Below are 19,564 nucleotides of genomic sequence, written 5' to 3' on the forward strand. Positions count from 1 at the left end.
CCTTCTCCGCAGACATTCAAACCCGCCTGGACACCTTCCTGTGGAACCTCAGCTGGGTGTTCCTGCTCCGGGGGGATTGCACTGGATGAGCTTTCCAGGTCCCTTCCAATCCCTGACATTCTGTGATCGTTCGGCTTTGAGGTTGAACATGCCCCACCATGGCTGACCAGGACAGTGATTGACTTATTTCCTTCCATTTTGGGACATTTTCCCAACCGTTTTTCTTCCCAAGTTAACATGACTCATCAGCCAGAGTTGGGAAAGTTTCATTCAGGAGCCTGATCAGTTTCTGGGTCTGCCCACACTGCACCCAGAGGCGAATTTAAAACTACAGAAAGCAACAAATGCATACACTGCTACTAGTTTATGCTGAAATAGATGGAAAGTCTGTGAAAAGCAGTCAAAATTCTAATTACGAAAAAAAAAGCATAAACCACACCAAAGAAAACACTTTCACATATACAAGGAAGGACAAATTCCATCCCCATTTGCATGAAATTCTCCAGCTTAAAATCAGATACCTCAAGAAGAATCCGATTTAAAATCACATTGTGGTTAACGTTTTAATTCCGTCACCACCACATGGCGTAAAACTCCAGAAGATGCACAGTCAGCTCTAGGAAGAAAACACCCCAATGAAATTAATACATGACTTTTATGTTCACCTGAGCTTTAAGCATCTGAATGTTGAAAAGGAGGTGTTTCTTTCCCTTTGTGATGTATATTCAAGATATTATTAGTCTTAAAAGCAGATGGTACTGATTGTTGTAATCGAGACTTCTTCTTCCCTGGGGCTTGATCCAGCTCTACTTGTGCAAGTCCATATTCTCTAGTTCAGGGGTGTCCAAGTAATTTTCACCGAAGGCCACATCAGCCTCCCTGTTGCCTTCAAAGGGCCGAGTGTAATTTTAGGACTGTATAAATGTAACTACTCCTACAGTTATACAGTCCTAAAATTACACTCGGCCCTTTGAAGGCAACAGCGAGGCTGATGAGCCCCCCCCCAGTGAAAATGAGTTGGACAGTGCTGCTCTGGTTCTTCCCTTCATTAACACCTTGAATCTTCAATCAGCTCTATCCAGATTTCTCAGGGCAAACCTGGTAGAACATTTGTCTGTATTTCAAGAGAACAGTCCTCAGCACATTCATAAATCGGTGCAAAAGTTAAAGCTGACCCTGTGTTAGGCCCCTCTCTGGTGAGGCACCATCCTCCCTTTCCTTCCTTTCAGCTCATTTGTCAGAACACACCACTTTGTCCAAAAAAAAATGGCCAAAAAAATCCCTACTGCTTTGTATCCCACTTCACTGTCAACCCCGGACATGGGAAAACCCAGAAAACCTTGTCCAACGACACACGCTTGCACAGCCTGAACAGCAGCAGCCTCCAGCACCAGTGTAGTCAGTGCGGTTCAGCTCAGCTGACGGAAGCAGTTTCCTGGAAGGCTGGAGGATGCCTGAGCACTCCCACAGCCTTTTGGAGTTCTCTCCCCACCACATCCCCACCTCGCAGCATTTCAGACTCTGCTAAACCCAGAGACTTCCCACAGAATTAATTATGAGGTGTTTGGGCCATTGCTGTTGCATAAAAAATAGTTGTATCAGAACTCGTGTGGCCAGCAGGACCAGGGCAGTGACCGTCCCCCTGTGCTGGGCACTGCTGAGGCCAAACCTCAAATCCTGTGCTCAGTTTTGGGCCCCTCACTACAGGAAAGACCTTGAGGTGCTGGAGCGAGTTCAGAGAAGGGGACAGAGCTGATGAGGGGTCTGGAGCACAAGTGTGATGGGAGCAGCTGAGGGAACTGGGGGGTTCAGCCTGGAGAACAGAAGGTTGAGGGGAGACCTTATCACTGTCTACAACTGCCTGAAAGGAGGTTGTAGCATGGAGGGTGTTGGGTGTAAGTCTTTTCCAACTCTGCCAACCAGCATCCTAAACAGACCAACGCCTGCTTCGGAAGTCCAAAGGAGCAGTTCTGCTGACCACCCTCCTTACTTCTCCAAGAACAGAAGGCTCAATCATTTCATGATCACTATGCCCAACACGACCTCCAACTGACACGTTGCCCACGAGCCCTTCTCTACTCACAACCAACAGATCCAGCGGGGCTCCTTCCCCAGCTGTGTTAGGAAGTGTCCTCCATGCACTGCAGGAGCCTCCTGGATTGTTTCCTCTCTGCAGTGTTGTATCACCAGCAGACATCTGGTAGGTTCAAGTCCCCCCACCATGTTTCTGTGACGGCAACAACATCATGGTTTTTCCAGACTGAAGGGCCTCGCTAGCACCGCATCCTCAAATGTTCATTTATACTTTATTCCTAAGTGCGGCATTTCCTGTGTGTGGTCCCTGGATAATTCTCAATAGCACCATGAGGTTTTCAGTCAGAAAGTCACAAACACACCCGCAACCACGCACACATATCAAATTTCTAGCAAGTTACCGTATACTTACGTGCTAGCTGTATGCAAAATGATTTCATAGGCCCTAAGTGAAAACTCTTTGTGGGGAAATAATTAAAATGGACAATTCAGAAAACTTTACAAAAATACTTCTTTTTATTAAAAGCAGCAATTTCAAGCAGAACAATACACAGAATGTAAACATCACTAAGTTCAGCTCCAGCCTGCCGAACCTTCGAGGAAGTCTACACTAAATGCATCTACCGTACTAGCGAGTTAACAGACTATATTATAATTTGAAAATATATTTTCTACTTTGAATTAAGAAAAAAGGGATTTATCGTAGTCTGTCCCAGCGCCAGATACTGGCATCATCGCACACAGCTATAAGGATACTGCTGTCTCTGCTAAAACTGGTTTGTCGAATGGCAGCAACGCATTTAGGATGAGTAAGAGTCGTACACCTATAAAGAAAAGAAACTTATTCAGCTGCAAGGTTAAATGTGCACTGGCCACTGCATTACAGAGCGCTGCTTCACCAACCTCTTACTTATGTGACCTCGGAGGAGCTGAAGGGCGACAGGATTATGCATTTTATGGCGTGGTTTGTATTCCAAACGTGGAATTGGGAAAGGTGTAATTTCCTGTTCACCCACTGCCATTTCTCATCCTCTCAATTTCATTTATTTTTATATATATACAAACATAGAAAATAGATATATAATACATCGTGTCAAACCGCCTTGCCACACCGGTGAGGAACTGGAAAGCCAAACCTTTACAGTCTCATTACTCAAGTCCTCTCACCTATTTCTTCTTCATCATGTATTACACCCACCTAGAACATCTTCTCTTAATCGCTTTGTAAATTTTCCACCTAGTTTGTAAGCTCTTTGGGGAACAAATTGTCTTTTCCTACATCTACGTATGGTACCCAGCACAATCTGACTGGGGCCCGATTTATTAAAGAGTAAATCAGGAAAAAATAATAAATGTTAACCTTCAGGGGATCATAATGTTTATTTACCTAGTAGTTAAAACGGAAAGTAACTACTACTGTTAGCTAATTTCTATAGCTATCAGTAAAGGAAAAAAGGAAAGTATCCCAACTCTCTGTCTTGGCAAAAATACAATTTTTCAAAAGTACTCACTTGGCTTTATGAGGATCCTCTATTTCTAAATCCCAGACATAAAGTTTGCCGACCTGATTGCCCAGAGCAAGCATCTTCAAAAGAAAGTAGAGGATATAGAAGTTTTAAAACACTATCTCAAAAAAAAAAAAGGAGTCAGGATTTTGTGAAGGCTGCATAGCTGATAAATTGTGTATGAATGTATAACACGAATCACTTAATGAGTTTGTTGGAGGGGCTAGAAATACTATAAAACTCATCTCCTTTCTTCCACTTTATTATCCATCTCTGCAGATTTGGGAGGAAGATATCAGTAAATATACCCATAACAAAGAACATGTATTTATTTGGTGGAACTTCTTCCACCAGGCAGAACTCAACAAAAAATCTAGAGCTCCTATAGTTACATATAAAGCCCCTTGCAGCAAATCATTCTGCTCCTTGAAAATCACATGAGCCAAGACTTCCTGTGCCCACAAATGGAATAGATTAAAAGTTACACCTTCAAGTCCAAGCTCACACGTACCTTTTGCCAGAAATCCATGGAAAACCGCATGTACCATATGTCACACTGGCTGTAATCAAATCTCCCAAGTATGGTCACATTGGACTCACTGGGCTTGATTTTATCTATATCATCTTCCATCTTGCCAGGTTTCCAGCACACAATGGCATTTTCACAAGACTGGGGGGGGAACAATGAAAAAATAATTACCTTTATTTACAACTTATACTGCACATTCAGTCTAACTATAATTATAAGCAAACATTTCACCTTGCAGCTTCTGCAATGACATTACAAAAAGCACAACAGAAAATCTCCGTCCTTACTGCTTAAAATCCTCGAAATGAGCAAATAAGAGTAACATAGCTGAAAACAACTGCGACATTACCTTGGAAAGAATTAGATCTCCCAACCATCGTACACAGTCAACATAGTTTCTATGTATGTCTCTCGTAGAGAAGTCAGGAAAGTGAATTTTCTGCGAAATAAAAGGCCTATGGAGAAAATTGCCAAGTGAGCTCCAAAGAAATACAGAAGCACAAGCCTAATTTTCAACGTCTGGTTTTAAGATGTTAAAAGGACAAGCCTGGCTTTTTTTGTTGTTTTAACAGTTTCATAACAAAGTTGATTATGTATGTTGTTTTGTTGCTTCTTTGGGCTTGTTTGTTTTTTTAAATAATGGGAACAGTCCCTGTTTTCATCCTCATTCCTAATGAAATAACGTTTCCCACTGTACCAGACTGTGCAGAGACAGTGCTAAACAAAACCACTCCTTCAGCTGCTGAATGCAGCTTCCACTGCCAAATACTTCCAGCCCTAATTAAAACTCGGTTTTCCTGATGTTGCTTCTGCAACATCTAAACAGTTAAACAGAAAAGCACACTAAAAAAAACCCAATATTTTTAAAAAAGCACGCTAAAAAGAAGCATCATTTAATATTTGGTAACATTACCAAAAAAAGCGAGAGTATTTTCACAGCTAGTCTCATTGCTGAGCATGTTCAGTGTGTTTTAGACTCTTCAATTCTCTCAATGGTTAAACTGGAAGTTAAGATTAAAAAGTTGATGAACTTCATAAAGGAGGATTTCTCTATCATGTATCTAATTGCTATGTTTACTTGACATGTTATTCATATCTAAGGCCAGATCAGAGAATGATGAAAATTAAAGATCATATTACATAGACAGTTTTGTCCCCACCCCAAAGTCCAATAGCAGATACAATAATTAGTAATAAGAATATAAAACTATCTGCGATATTTAATTACAGGTTTGATTCCTTCCCAGAAATGTTGAGGTAAGAGAAAGAAAAGCCACTGACATCTTGAAACACAGTGAAATACAAGCTTTAATTAAGGATAGAGATAATAATTCCGAGTATTTTCTAGACAGGCAGATAAGAAACAATTAAGATACTTAAAAGTGTCAGGAATTTGAATCCGAATTCAGTAAAAATCTACTGAAGCCAACATCAATAAGACAGATTTGGTGTCCAGCACAATCCCCAGGTGACTCGCAATCCTCAAGAACTCCCAATTTGGATAGAAATTATCTGGGCCATTGATGAGGATACTCATGTTTTGCAAGAAGATGAAGATGACGTACCTGTTGGTTTTATTTGGGTTGTACTCATAAGACTCTTTGATGGCATTTATCATTCTCTTGGAATTAATTCTCCAGAGTTTGAGAGAGTGATCCATCCCACAGGACATGATTTTTTCACCAAGAAGGTCATAATCCTACATATATGAAATAATTTTGAGGACCCCCAGCCTAAGCTGCATCACAGCTACTCAGATTTCATTCCATCATTTCCATCAAAACAGCATTTTCTGTGCAGAGAACACAATAAAGCTGCATATTTCAAATAGAAAAATGCTGACAACCTAAATCCTGCTCACTGCAAAGAAGCACAGTATCTTAATAATTATATTTACTCTTTCTCAAGAAAGAGAGGTATACTCAACAGCGTTGACAGACAATGAATCTACTTCTAGTGCTCCCTCCTCAGTAAATTCCCTAATTTTCATTTTATGGAGCAACTTTGGCAGGATTCCAGGGCTGTGACAAGGGTGATGACTATTTAAAACCACAAGAGAGTAAGACAGTGTCGTGTATCATATAGATCCACCCCTCACCTTCCAGGTCACACACCAGGAATGGAAATAGTTCTTAAGAGTATTAAAAGTCAACTGTTCTAGCTGGGATTTGCTGGGTACCAGTGTCTGTTGACAGCCACTGAAGAGCAGCATAACTCACCTGAAATAACTTATTTCCTTCACTACCATGTCTCTGAAGGTTTATTTGCTCTTGCTGCTTTGGCTTGATAAGACCTCAAGAACTTCAAATATGGGACCATCGTGAAAACATTTTACTCTTTCTAGCCCCACTGAGCTCTATTTTGTTTACTTCTAGGCTGCACTGTGAGAAAACCAGCTACTGAAACATATAGAAAGCGAACACCTGTCCTGTATATTAAGAGGTGGTCAGTTCAATCAGACTACCATAGTTTTAAACTTGTCTATCCCCTTCAAACAGTATTTATGCACTTCAGGGAACTTTTTAAAAGTAGGTATAATATCAAAACAGTGCACAAGAGGATAAAAAGTTGTATATCATAAGCTTACTACCCTCTGTAAATCTAAATCACTGCCCCACAGTCTTCCACTTACTGCACTTAACACCTCATCCCTGTGCCCTTCTACTCCTCCAAATATTGCAACCAGCGTGTCTGTCTGGATGTTCCACAGTCTCAATGCATGATCTATAAAGAACAAATAAAATTACATGCTGCTTTTTGTATGTACATATGAATAATATATTTCAGCTTAACCACTTTCAACAACAGGTGTTCATGTAAACATCAAAAAGGCACTTAATTCTTCCTCACTCGTTAGAAACAACAGAACTGCATTAACTAGAATTGCCATTACAACTAAACTACTGTTAGAGTAATTGTGTAATTAAGAAAGTTTGCCCACCCCCCTCCCCTAGAGCCAACTTCTAGCAAAAATAAGCTTGGATCTTTAGATCATCCGGAAAGCAAAGAGTCTGATCTTGGACAAGTATGTTTTTATCCAGTCCTATCTCAAAAATAATGGTACATATTAAAAAAACCCCACTAGAATTCTTTTCGGCCATTCTTACATCAGCATTCAGAGAAGTTTTGATTTTCCATCTTCTTAATCTTTAAAATATTATTCTTCATGAACCACAGACTGTAGTGATGGGAGAAACTATTTCTATGAACAACATGTACTTCAAATTCAATGGGGCTAATCCACTTGCTTAAAGGAAGTTTTAACAATTTCCAATGAAGAACCTCTAGTGTTTTTCCTATTTGGAAATGGGAATCTCTAGTGTGTTCCCCTTTTGGATTCCACAAGTACACTGCACTGAATTACAGCAACACCAACTGGAAGGCCACATCATCCCAAATATCTTCTTATTTTTCATTCATCTCTTGGCCAAGCAGTTCTGAAACTCCAATATTCTCCTGCCTCATGCCCTCTTGGAGACAGTACCAGTCCAGAGATTGCACATTGAAACTTGCAGTACTATGGCTGATGGCAAAATGTTATTAAAAAGAGAACCCCAAAAATATGCAGAACACAAGGACTTCACAGCACAAGTTTGACAGTTGCAACAATCAGAGAGGCTCCCATCTCCTATTCTTATGTAGTTTCATCAGTGAGACCAAATACACTGAAGTCAAAAGTGCCCTTATGTGAACGTTCCCAACTTGAGCGTTCCGGAAGGTTTGCTCTTACCGCAGATCAAGTATTCCCTTCCCTAACAAAATAGTCACAATTAGGAAGCTGTGACTGTTGAGATGTTCTGGACAAGCCCATAAGACACCACACCAAAAACTCGCTTCTCCCTTCACTAATACGCTTTTTACACAAAGCTCAATTAAAGCCAGAGCTACTCCTGAGCGACTGAGAATCAAATTTTCCCCCATGAACACAGCAGTGAGTGTTGTCTGTGACACTAAGACATTCCCACTAGATGGCAACAAGATTCAACAACTGAAAAAAATATAACTCAGCTGTTAGAAAGAAGAGAGTGACCCCAATGCTCATGTTTCTTCTTTCCTAGAAGCAGCACTGTTCACAATCCCTTTGCATCACAGGAGTTATGTTTATTGTAAGCCATGGATTTAATTACATACAAGATATATCACCGCAAAAGAGGAAGATTTACTCCCGACTTTCAAGGTAAACTTGTTCAGTGCCACTCATAAAAAAAGATTCATGGAGGTTTTGGCCATTTTCAAGACCAAAATTCAATCCAAAGTATCCTGATACGCACAAAAACAAAAGAGGTTTTTTCCTCACCTTTGCTTACAGATAAAAGGAGATTCGGATCTCTCGGATGGAATTTCAGTTCATTGATTGCATTTCCATGGCCCACGTAGTGCTGGGATAGAATTCAGAGACCAAGTTATCATTTCCCCTCACATTCAGATGTATGTAGAAGACATAAGTTTCACACCTTATTGAAACACAAGCTGTATCTCGGAGTTCTGAGCGCTCACCTTTATGCACTGCATTGTAATAGGATTAATTATCCTAATAATACCCCTGGACCCTGCCACGGCCAGAAGAGGATGGCTTGTGTTGCTGTCGTATGTCCACGCACAGGTGTAGAAATTTTCATCTGCCTAAAACATCTTACATTAAGGAACACAGAAAGAAACAGGAGTTGGTGGGTTTTTTTGTTTTGTTTGCTTTTTTAAACACCCAGGGGGTTTTAAGTAAACTCATTGCTGCTTTACACAAGTGCCCAAGAGTCTCTACTGGAACCAACAGGAAAAAGATACATATTTGATTATAAATCTGCAAATATAAGGAACATCACCTTTTCTATAGAGGCCAATTCCCTGACTTCTGTTCCATACCATAGAAGGGAACACCTTCCCTCCCTTGGCATCAGTTTTCAACCTCTTTTGCCAAAACATCCAAAAACTGGGACTAAATGAGGATAAATCAAGACTTGAGTTCACAAGTTATTGACTCGTATACTGTAAATGATCAACACAAGTTACTAGACTTCAGAGAATGAATCAGAATTCTTAGGCTTTAAACCTGGTTTCAATTCACAGGGAAGCTCAGACCACTGTAAAACAGCAAATGTGAAACTTTACACAAATATTAGTGTTGGGAGGATTAAACTGATGGAGAATCAGCTTTCAAGTATTTTAATACAGCATGTTCCATGAGTCCGCGTTTCTAATATTTTTTCAATAGGAGGGACTCTAGGATGTGGGAAAGAGGTAAGACTTGGACCTAACATAAAGAATGTGCTACGTGAGCAAAGTATTAAATCACAAACAAAACCTTTGTATGCTTTTCCCTGCAAAGACTCTTCATTTTTGGTAAAGAGGAAGGAAACAAGTGGCTTTTTAACTTAAAGGATACGTCAGCATCCACATAGGACTGCAACAGCCGGATCTCTCCTTGGGAATGACATTCATATAAAGTAACCTGGAGGGAAAAACAAAAAAAGGGAAAGGCTGCTGCTGCTTTGTGATATTTCAAAAAGCAATCACATGCACCTGTGGACTGATTTCTTGATGGGGAACAGTTGCATGTCTTTATGGTTTAGTTCTCATCCATCATCTGTTCCCAGCAGGTGGAAATGGTTTGATAAAAAGATGCTCACAGCAGTTGCACTAAAGCATCACTCCAGGACCTGTCAGCAGTCCTTCCCAGATATCAAAATCTATTATTTGAATTGTCTCAGTAAGGTTAAAGTCTATTTGGAATTAGTTACTCCGACCATCTCTAACATGAGTTGGTCTTTTAATGAGCTTCTGATACCTTGTTTAATCTTAGTTCAGCACTTTTGGTAACTGTCAAGTGGAACAAACCTGGAATTTAAAGCTTGTTGTTTATTCACAGCTCTTGCACGGAATGCACTTGAGGACTTATTTTCATGACACACATCCTTCTTCAGAAAAAGCCTATAAATTCACTCCACACAGGCCATTAATTTAGCTACTGAGCTGCCCTGCATCATTGTGGACATTTATCCTATTTTAGACCATACTACCTTTTGGAAACAATAACATCTCTGAAGAGTAATTTTAGTGCAAAGTTACATTTCTTCACCTCTCTTCCTTACCCCATGTTTATATTACTGAAGGATTTTTTTCTTTATAGGCTAATTCCCAAATAGCTAACACATGACTTCATAAAACAATCCAGAGGATGCAACTCTCCCAGATAACAGATGCTACATGCGTTGGAAATAAAGCTTTCTGGATGAAATTAAAAAAAAAAAAAAGAATGCAAGCAGAACCGCACGGAAAGGCTGATGGTTAAAAACAAATTACTCACTCTGTTGCTGCCTACAGTGGCAAATACAAGGGGATCACCTTCTTTACTGTGCCAGTTAAACTGGACTCCAAACAAAGGCTGACCATGGTCCTCCTGTAGATGTAAAGTAAGATTAGGGACAAAAAACAAACATACACTAAAACCACAGCCATATTATTTCTGTGAAATTCAGCTGTGGTGGTAAACACTTCAACTCATATGTTTTCCTCCTCAAACTACTGAGTTCACCTCATGGTGAACATGGTGAACAGTTAAAAAGAAGAGTTTTATAACATCACATTTTAACTTGGCTGTCTTAAGGGAGGTTAAAGGAATATTTTGTGCTTCCCACCCCTCTGCTTTTAAAAAGTCAAGGGGAAGAACTGTTGTCTCACTGTGGTGGCCAGAAGCTGGCAGAACTCCTCACTTATATTTGCAGTCCCACTACTTCGTTTTGCAATTTTCAGCAAGTCAACCTCTGCATCTAAGGCCACATCTATATGCATTTTCGATTGTTGTAATTACTTCCACACAAGGATTTACAACTTCAGAGGTGAATTATTAAGACAGAGAAGAATTACACTGGCATAAGGGTGGAGAAGGGCCAAATTTAGCTATTACATCACAGTTAGGTCTTGCAACTCTGCCACGGACACAGCGAACTCTCTCCAGCATGTCACAATGCTGTAGCAAAGTTCATGTCTACAAAGTGTCTTCAGATCGCCTCCACAAACAGTTACCACAGAAATGCCGCGTATTATTTTTATACAGCTCACATCAGAGAGGAAAAAAAAAATAATAAAAAAACCAGATATGTTTATGAATTGTGATGAATATGGTGGTGCTTGTTAATAATTGATAACAGTATTTTGGCCTGTCCTGACAGGATGTTTTCAGCAAGAATAATGTTCATGAAAGTGCCTCCCCACGGGGGACTGTCTGGGACAGCGTGGGCAGGAAGGAAATGTCTCATGACGGCTGCTCAGCAGCCTTCAAATGGCACCGCTTCAGAGACCAGCCCAGAAATATCAGCCTTGGCCTGTCCAAGAACCAAAGAATAAAATTGAGGATGGGGTGTGGGTGGGGAGTCCAACACTATTCAAAAAAAGAAAATTAAGGAAGTCTGGAAGAATTTAAAATAGCATTATTTACCGGGTAAGGCAAATTGTGTAACTAACAGACATAGCTAGAAGAGCTAGAAAGAGAAGGGAGAAAATCCTTCAGAGATGAAAGCCCTCCTGCACCTGTTAAAAAGAGCTAATGACTTCCAAAGCTGAATACAGATTTAAAAGAATTGTTCACAGTTTAACTCAAAGTATTACCTGTCGTAACATGAAAGAACAGACCAGTGGTGAGGGATATGGGATATTAGCAAAGGGAAAAGTAGCAAGGTTATTAGTGACCCCATGACAGAGGGAAGAAGCAGGTATTCAGCATCTGTAAAGCATTATATTTTAATTAGAGAGGAAGAATGAGGAAAACTGTATGCCATAAAATTGCACACACAAGGTCATGATTTTTAGTGTTCAACAAAGCTACAAATTTTACTTTCTAAGCTTATTTTTGGAGTGTATTTAACTCTTGAAGAGAATGGCTGAGAGGTCAATTACAGAATACTTTAAAAAAAAAAAAAAAACAAACGACAAATCCACTAATAATTAGTTTTGAATTTCTGTGTGAAAGAGTTCATGCTGTTGTATATTGATGACTCTCCACATACTGCATTAAGATAACACAGGTAAAACGCAGCAATTCTTACTGCTTTATTACAGAGATGTATTAGCAGATTTTGCACTTATTTCTCTGGAATAACCTTGTTGTCACGTACACTGTTTCTGATAAATTTAGTGAAATGGGAAAAGTGAAGAGGAAGATGTTTCTCTCCCCTCAAGATAGGATATTTTTCCAGCATAAGTTGTGGTAATTTTGTGATTTTCTAGGTAGGACCCAGACTAGGGCAATGCAGAGAGATCCAAGAAAGGGCTATACTGTTTCTATATTTGAACACTTACCTAAAGCATATAGTAAGCTTTTCAAAGACAACCTATTTCACTGGAAAAATTACTCTGTGAGACAAACTTCTTTAGACTACTTATGTCAATACATTCCTCACATCGAGTACTACAACCTCCAAGAGCCTGACCGTACATATTGCAGCTTTTCTGGTGTTTAAGAATGAAGTAGTGAGATACAGGCTTTTGCAGGAATTCACTATCTGAAGAAGTTCTGCTCACCTCATTTAAACTACCATCATCCTCACCAGTCAGAGACAGCCCATAGCTGTTTTAATAACACCTCTCTGCTCTAATTTTTGTCTCGAGTGCTAAACAACGAAGCACGTTTTTAAAGACGTTACGCTTTTAGGTGCTGCACGTTACAGTTATCCTGAGATGCCAAGTATGTCACACAAAGCTGACCACTGTTTGTACAAACAGAAGAATGACCCCGACGCTGGTACAAAAGTAGAATTGTGAAATGCCATCTTGACCCTGGTACAAATAAAGGGCACAAAACCCAAAGTACCCACATTCTTCCTGCACCAGAGAAAGAAGACAAAGGAGAAAATAGGTCTACAATTGTTACAAAAGCAAATAAATAAATAATCAATGGTTGGTTATCATAGAATGTCCCAAGTTGGAAGGGACCCACAAAGATCATCGAGTCCAACTCCTGAAGTTCTGCCCTTACTAAACAACTCAGGTTCAGTCAGACAGTAAGACCAGACTTGTTTTTAGACCAAAGGCAGTGAAGTAAATACTACGCCAACACAAAAAGTAATCACCTGCACCTATACGAACACATTGTAATACACTCCCACCCACACTGCCAGCGGGGAACCAGCAGACCACACGTGCACTTCCAGTTCCCAGAAGTGGACACAAGCGGTTTTAGGCAGGGGTTTTAGTTACCTCTCCTTCACACATCAACAAGCCAGAACATTGCATGTGGCTGGTTACCGATCCCCAGCTTGGGAGACAGCAAGTAGAAGCTGAGAGAGAGACAACACAGGATTGCTGCCCACCGCTGAGTCACACCCTCAGCAAGAGCAAAGGGCACAGCAAATAACAGCTTTGTTTTAAAGGGAGCACATGAAAGCAGAACACAGTTCTTTTTTGGAAGATCTATAAGCAAAACGTATATCAGTGTATGTGAGGATGTGCATCTCTTAGCCGTATATGCTCATTTATAAACTACATTTCCACTCAGCCAACAGAAAGCAAAGAGTTTTTCAGTACACCTTACAGTAACTCAGTACTGCAAAAAGCAAAAAAAAGGCAGTGTTTTATTTCCTGTCATCTTCCAAGTTATATTTTTGTTTTCCTCATGCTTAAATTTCAACCAAAATAACTTCAACAGTAGTGTTTAAAAGGCATATTTAGCAAGCACTGAGTTTTTCAGGCTGAATCATAATCATTTACCATTCAAAGCAGACAGTAATGGCCATATTTCTGTTTTCCCAAGGAAAAGTGAAAAGCAAAATAAGAAGGAAAAACAAGAGTAGGAAAGTGAAAAAGCACATGATCGATATATCCCTAAAAAATACTAGAATCAATTTCCATGTCTTTACTTATTGACTCCTCATTAATTTCAGTACATGCACCTGGCAGCATAGTTCAAAGACACATAAAATACAGGATATATGATGTGATATCCAAAGAGTCACAAGTGTTTTTCTGAACCCATATACAACATTGAATTGTTAAGAGTTTATCCCCACAGAACCTGCAAAATTGGTATGGAAGAACAGGAAAAAGAGAGGCTTCCTCAAACATGAAGTAAAAACGAGTTACCAAATTTGGCTGCTACCTAGTCTTTGTATTGACATGCACATTTATTAATATTACCATTAATTGCAGTTCAAAGATAAATTGGGAAAAAATAAAAATATCCCACTTAGCTGAAACACTACATTTACTCCTGCACAGCTTGATTCCACTTGCATGGGAATCTGGTCCCAGGCCCTGATCCAAATCCACAGAATTTAGGGATTAATTAACTTTGTAGGGTGGTCTTTCAAGTCACCCTGTAGTGGAGCCTGGCACGAAATTGGGGCTAGGGAAATGTTCTGTTTTCCCAGAATACACTTGAAAAGCACTAACCCCTTTGGAATATTTGGTCTGCGGACGGAAAACAAATACGCTTAACAAAACTCAGAACTTGTTAAACATTTGGGCGCAGACAGGCTTGCGCCTGTGTTTCAGGTATGACTCGAAGCCACAAAAAGCACCATCTGTGGGGGCGAGTCATGCGAATCACTGGAACAGCTGCCTACCTGAGTGAAAATGAAAGAACTTCCCTTCCTCCTACACTCTGAAATGACTGGAGATAATTTTTATACTTAAAAAAAAACAAAAAAAAAAACACATTAAGATCAACTTGTTTCCCAGATAGTTTTGTCAGCGTAACTTCATATCGCAGTTTCTCCAGTGGCAACACTCATTTAGGAGGTTTCTGTGCTGCAAACCTCTCAGCTACCCCAGCATTTCAACCAGGGAGCCTGAAGCTGAAGGTCAGGAACAGCCACATCAGCACAACTCAACAGCTTAGTGTGGGGGAACGACAAAAACCCCCTAAAGCAATTCTAAAGAAAATATCACTACGGAGCTGCACACATCCTCTTGTTAGCAAAATATGAAGTTTAACAAAACTCCCGTCTTGTCCCAGATGTAATCTTTTCTTTATCTAGAAGTCTTATAAGAATCAGATCAGATGGCATGTTTACAGCTTTTGTCACATAAATATCCCACACAAGGCAGGGGAATGAAAAAACAACATCCTGACAGTGTAAAAGAATCAAAAAGAAAATTAATTCAGTCCACCATATTCTGCTACCAGTGCAGAAGAAAACAACAACACCCTAAAACACAAGAACAGGGAGAAAAGACCACGAATCTACATCCCTTAATACCATCAGTGGGAAGATAAATATGACCTAGATCAGGTGCAAACACATAATCACAACACTCGCGATAAATTAACCCAACTGAGCTATATAGCATTTATGACAACTGCCAGAGAACAGAAAATAGCTGATCTGGTAAGTGTGAGGAAAAAAATACATCAAGATTTTTGGGTTGGTGTTTGGGGTTTTTTTTGTTGTGTTTTTGTTTTGGGTTTTTGGTTTTGTTTGGTTTTTCTGTTTTTTTCTTTGTTTGTGTTTTTTTTTTCCATTTGATTTGTTTCTTGGTTTTGTTGGTTTAATTTTTTGTTGTTTTAAATAAATTTCATCAGGTAGCAAAATCTGTACAGGTTCTGTGCTTTGCATCAAGTTGTCACAGGTTTTGTTTGCTTTGGAATTTGTTTATCCAGTTTCTTATCTTTATGTCAAGCAACTACAGCTTCAATTAAATACGTAATTATAACATATCACACATAACTTTGCAAACCTGTACAAAAATCAGGTTAGTCGCGGCTCTACCTACTGTTTCCTGTTTCTCAGTATACTTTTTCTTCAAAACTTCAGCTATTCCAAATAAAAACATACTTTCTTCATAACATACATACATACATAACTGTGTACAGATATTTAAAAATACTAATCTTGACACTGTCTCCCAGTCAACACCAACATTATAGCAAGTGGTACCCAGCATTCCCATATTGAGCTTACACACACCTACCTTCAGGCTATTTACACATTTGAAGGAATATTTGCACTTCTTTGACTTCCATTTGCCTTTCCCCCAGCTTTTCCTTCCTGGCGCATTAGGAGTGTTTGTTGGTGTATCAGGGCGTTCGGTGTTAGTACCACTTTCAATGCTAACAGCATCATCCTGAAAACAGGCAAATTATATAGAATGTAATAAAGATATCATTAACTGCTGTATAAATTCAACTAATTTTGGAGCACTTGGCCTTTTTGCTTTCTCTTGTCCTCCATAAGCATAGATCTCCTAGGACTTGGTGTTGTCTAGATTCACGTATTTAAATCTATTACTAACATAACAGCATTCCTCCCTAGGAACAGAACATGAGTCACACAAGGACTAATCCAAGAGGGACAGACATGAACTGTGATCTACTGAAGTTTCTTCAGAATAGTAGTAGCTTTTCTCTTAAGAAAACATCTAAAGTGGTTTCTTTCCACTAGAAAGTGTCTTTGACGTAGATGAAACGAGCACTATTGAAGTGCTGAAGGAAGAGGTTGTTTGCGTAAAAACATTATGCTTCGCCATACCAAGAATCTAATTGTTCTGAGAGACTTTTGGACACCATCATCAGCATCGGGCACAGCGCAGCTCTGCGGCAAGTCAGTGCTGCCATTAGAAGACCAACTTTCACTCCTCCCCCCTGCTTCTTTCTACAGATACTTAATTCAACTAAAAGCCAGGTAAAAAAAACCCAGCTTATTGTCTGATCAGCTGAATAATCCAACTGGCCCTCCAACCATCAGCTGCCAGAGCTATGGTAAAGATGGGGAGAACTGAAAAAAAGGGGTGCGCAAAACAACCCACCCAGTCACTGAGAAGTTTTAGGTCAGCTTTGGACAATAAAGAGCAACTACAATTTCATATCCAGTCCGGCTGCAGGACACTACTTAAATTGACATTTCTATTCTCTGCATCACCCATCACAGTACACCACAACTTCACCTGTGCTGTAACTGGCAACCCTGTGCTTCCATAGAAATTAGTTCAACTTGTTAAAAATCAACTTTTTTTTTTTTTTTTCTGGCAAGACAGTTTGTTCACTTTTCATCAGATCAGTGGGGGAAACAACTCATCTCAAGGCCACGTGATTTCCAGATCTGAACTGAAAAAAGACAGAGGCAGACAAGAGCCTGTCACTGAAGAAGATTAAGTGTAACATGAAACTGCATCAGGAGCTCCATGAGGAATACAGAATAAGGTCAACTATAAACATTAATACACCAATTCCCACCAAACATTTATTCTTTGTCCCAGTTTCATATCTGTTTCATCAGATGCCAGTAAAACTGTACTGGTCTTTGGTTGCCCAACTCTGAAAATCAGGACATCAAGAGGAGAAAAAGGTAGAAAGACAACACTGCCCAAACCTGGAGTCATTACCTTCATGTTGCACCCCTACAAGAGCCAACCTCCCCAAATACACATAACCCAGTTCAACGATTCTTACACTTCCTAGTTTCTTCTCCTTTACCCTATGGAATTTCAGAGCTTGCCAAATTCTCATCTGCAAAGCGCACTTGCTGTAATACTTGGCAAAACTGAAGTCTTCTCTGGACTAGTCATATATTGTCAATATAAGAACACCATGTACCTGGTACGATGCAACTACACCAAGTAACTATGACATAACCAACAAACTTGCACCCAGGATAACCTGTGGAACAAAATACACCCTTTCTCCAAATGAACACTATTATGCCAACTTTTAAACAGAATCCTCGTCTTCCACCTCTGTGACAGGTCACGTTTTCAGAAACCAGACAGCCATGGTCACCGATAGCCTACAACAGACACCGAACCAAACATGACCGGCTTTGTCACCGAATTACACCTGCATTCACAAATGCCGCAGCCCCCACTCAGTAATTATGTAAAATGGCTGCTAGATACCTTAGATTATCTTTCAAGTGTAAAGCTGTGCTCGATCAACCACATCACCTTTGTTCTGAGCACTCGTTTTTTACAGAATCACAGGATGTTAGGGATTGGAAGGAACTTCGAAAGATCATCCAGTCCAATTCCCCCCGCCGGAGCAGATCACACAGGAATGTGTCCAGGCAGGTTTAAAAGTCTCCAGAGAAGGAGACTCCACAACCTCCCTGGGCAGCCTGTTCCAGGCTCTGTTACCCTCACTGAGAAGAAGCTTCTTCTCATATTTAACTGGAGCCTCCTGTGTTCCAGTTTGTATCCATTGCCCCTTGTCCTATCATTGTTTGTCACTGAGAAGAGCCTGGCTCCACCCTCGTGACACTCACCCTTTACATATTTATAAACATTAATGAGGTCACCCCTCAGTCTCATCCAAGCTGAAGAGCCCCAGCTCCCTCAGCCTTTCCTCATAAGTGAGGTGCTCCACTCCCTTCAGCATCTTTGTTGCTTCTGGATCGGAGGGGCCCAGAACTGGACACAATAATTCCAGGTGTGGTCTCACCAGGGCAGAGTAGAGGGGCAGGAGAACCTCTCTCAACCTACTAACCACCCCCCTTCTAATACATCCCAGGTACCACTGGCCTTCCTGGCCACAAGGGCACAGTGCTGGCTCATGGTCATCCTGCTGTCCACCAGGACCCACAGGTCCCTTTTCCCTACACTGTTCTCTAATAGACCATTCCTCAATTTATACTGGAACCTGGTGTTGTTCCTACCCTGATGCAAGCCTCTACACTTGCCCTTGTTATATTTCATTAAATTTTTCCCCAAAACTTTGCTCAACTTTGCGATCCCAGCCCTGAGTCCCTGTGCCTCCCGCCACTGACAGGAGCCCCGGAGCTCCGTTCCTGCTCCTCACCCGCCACGGGGCTGTGTGGGTAAATTTACGCTCATGTTAGTGATGAAGATTGGAACAGGCTGCCCAGGGCTGTGGTAGAGTCACCATCCCTGGAGGGGTTTAAAAGGTGTTTAGACGATGTTCTTAAGGACATGGTTTAGTGCTAGAGTTAGGTTAGGGTTGGACTCAATGATCCTGAGGGTCTCTTCCAAGTGAAATGATCCTACAACACGAACTGTGAGAAAGATGGAAAAATTTTGCTGTTTTGCAGTTAAAAAAAAAAAGTGTGACATTTCAAAGCTGACTTTGAAACACAGCCCCGCTCAGAGTTTGGGCCTCAAATCCTCCCTCACCCACGTGAAAGAAAAGAGAGTGTCTGTCCTCCAGACCCACGCCGGGCTCTCCCACCGGGGGCCCCTCTCCAACGGCCCGAGGCGGGCGGGCTGACACCCTCCTCCCCCTCCTCACCCCCACCTCGCCAGGGATGCGCCTCGGCGGCCTCGAACCCGCGGACACCCGAGCGGGGCCGGTCCGGGAGGCGCCCCCCCCAACTTCGCCTCAGCGCTCCCGCCCGCCCCCAGCGCGAGGCCCCGCACTCCCGCCTCACCGCCCCTCCCCCGCTCTGCTCCATCCGCTTCTCCCCCGCTCGCTCTCACGTTCTCGTCGCCGGACAGATCCCCGGGGTTACTGTTCTCGTCGCTGCTCAGCTTCTGCTTCTTCGCCGGCATCTCACCCCCCGCTCCCGCCGATGCTGCCGCCGCCGGGGTTTCTCCCCGCTCAGACATCTTCCCCGCCCCC

The 19,564-nt window shown here is 41.2% G+C and overlaps 1 protein-coding gene across 2 annotated transcripts; it reads right to left on the bottom strand.

Moving 5' to 3' along the window:
• Nucleotides 1–2,528: 2,528 nt before the first annotated feature.
• EED (embryonic ectoderm development) lies at nucleotides 2,529–19,560 on the bottom strand. 2 transcript variants are annotated; one of them, XM_065833134.2, is made up of 12 exons: nucleotides 19,423–19,560; nucleotides 15,970–16,122; nucleotides 10,370–10,462; nucleotides 9,449–9,514; nucleotides 8,566–8,691; nucleotides 8,366–8,447; nucleotides 6,701–6,792; nucleotides 5,634–5,767; nucleotides 4,418–4,523; nucleotides 4,051–4,209; nucleotides 3,546–3,619; nucleotides 2,529–2,858 (listed from the first exon to the last, which is right to left on the bottom strand). In XM_065833134.2, the coding sequence occupies exons 1-12, from the start codon at nucleotides 19,549–19,551 to the stop codon at nucleotides 2,732–2,734; spliced, it is 1,341 nt and encodes a 446-aa protein (XP_065689206.1). In that variant the 5' UTR covers nucleotides 19,552–19,560; the 3' UTR covers nucleotides 2,529–2,731. The 2 variants fall into 2 exon arrangements, with proteins under 2 accessions (XP_065689206.1, XP_071654246.1); XM_071798145.1 differs by having other exon boundaries at nucleotides 19,374–19,485.
• Nucleotides 19,561–19,564: the final 4 nt, after the last annotated feature.

The sequence above is a fragment of the Patagioenas fasciata genome, chromosome 1 (assembly GCF_037038585.1).
Source record: "Patagioenas fasciata isolate bPatFas1 chromosome 1, bPatFas1.hap1, whole genome shotgun sequence".
NCBI classification, from domain to species: domain Eukaryota; kingdom Metazoa; phylum Chordata; class Aves; order Columbiformes; family Columbidae; genus Patagioenas; species Patagioenas fasciata.

What these genes read in the sequence shown, in the direction of transcription:
- EED (XM_065833134.2), bottom strand. Translation starts at nt 19,551, where the DNA reads ATGTCTGAGCGGGGAGAAACCCCGGCGGCGGCAGCATCGGCGGGAGCG. An exon ending in ATCTGTCCGGCGACGAGAAC is followed by an intron (nt 16,123 to 19,422) that starts GTGAGAGCGAGC and finishes GCCTGTTTTCAG; the next exon opens with GATGATGCTGTTAGCATTGA. An exon ending in AATGTGTAAATAGCCTGAAG is followed by an intron (nt 10,463 to 15,969) that starts GTAGGTGTGTGT and finishes TTACATCTACAG; the next exon opens with GAGGACCATGGTCAGCCTTT.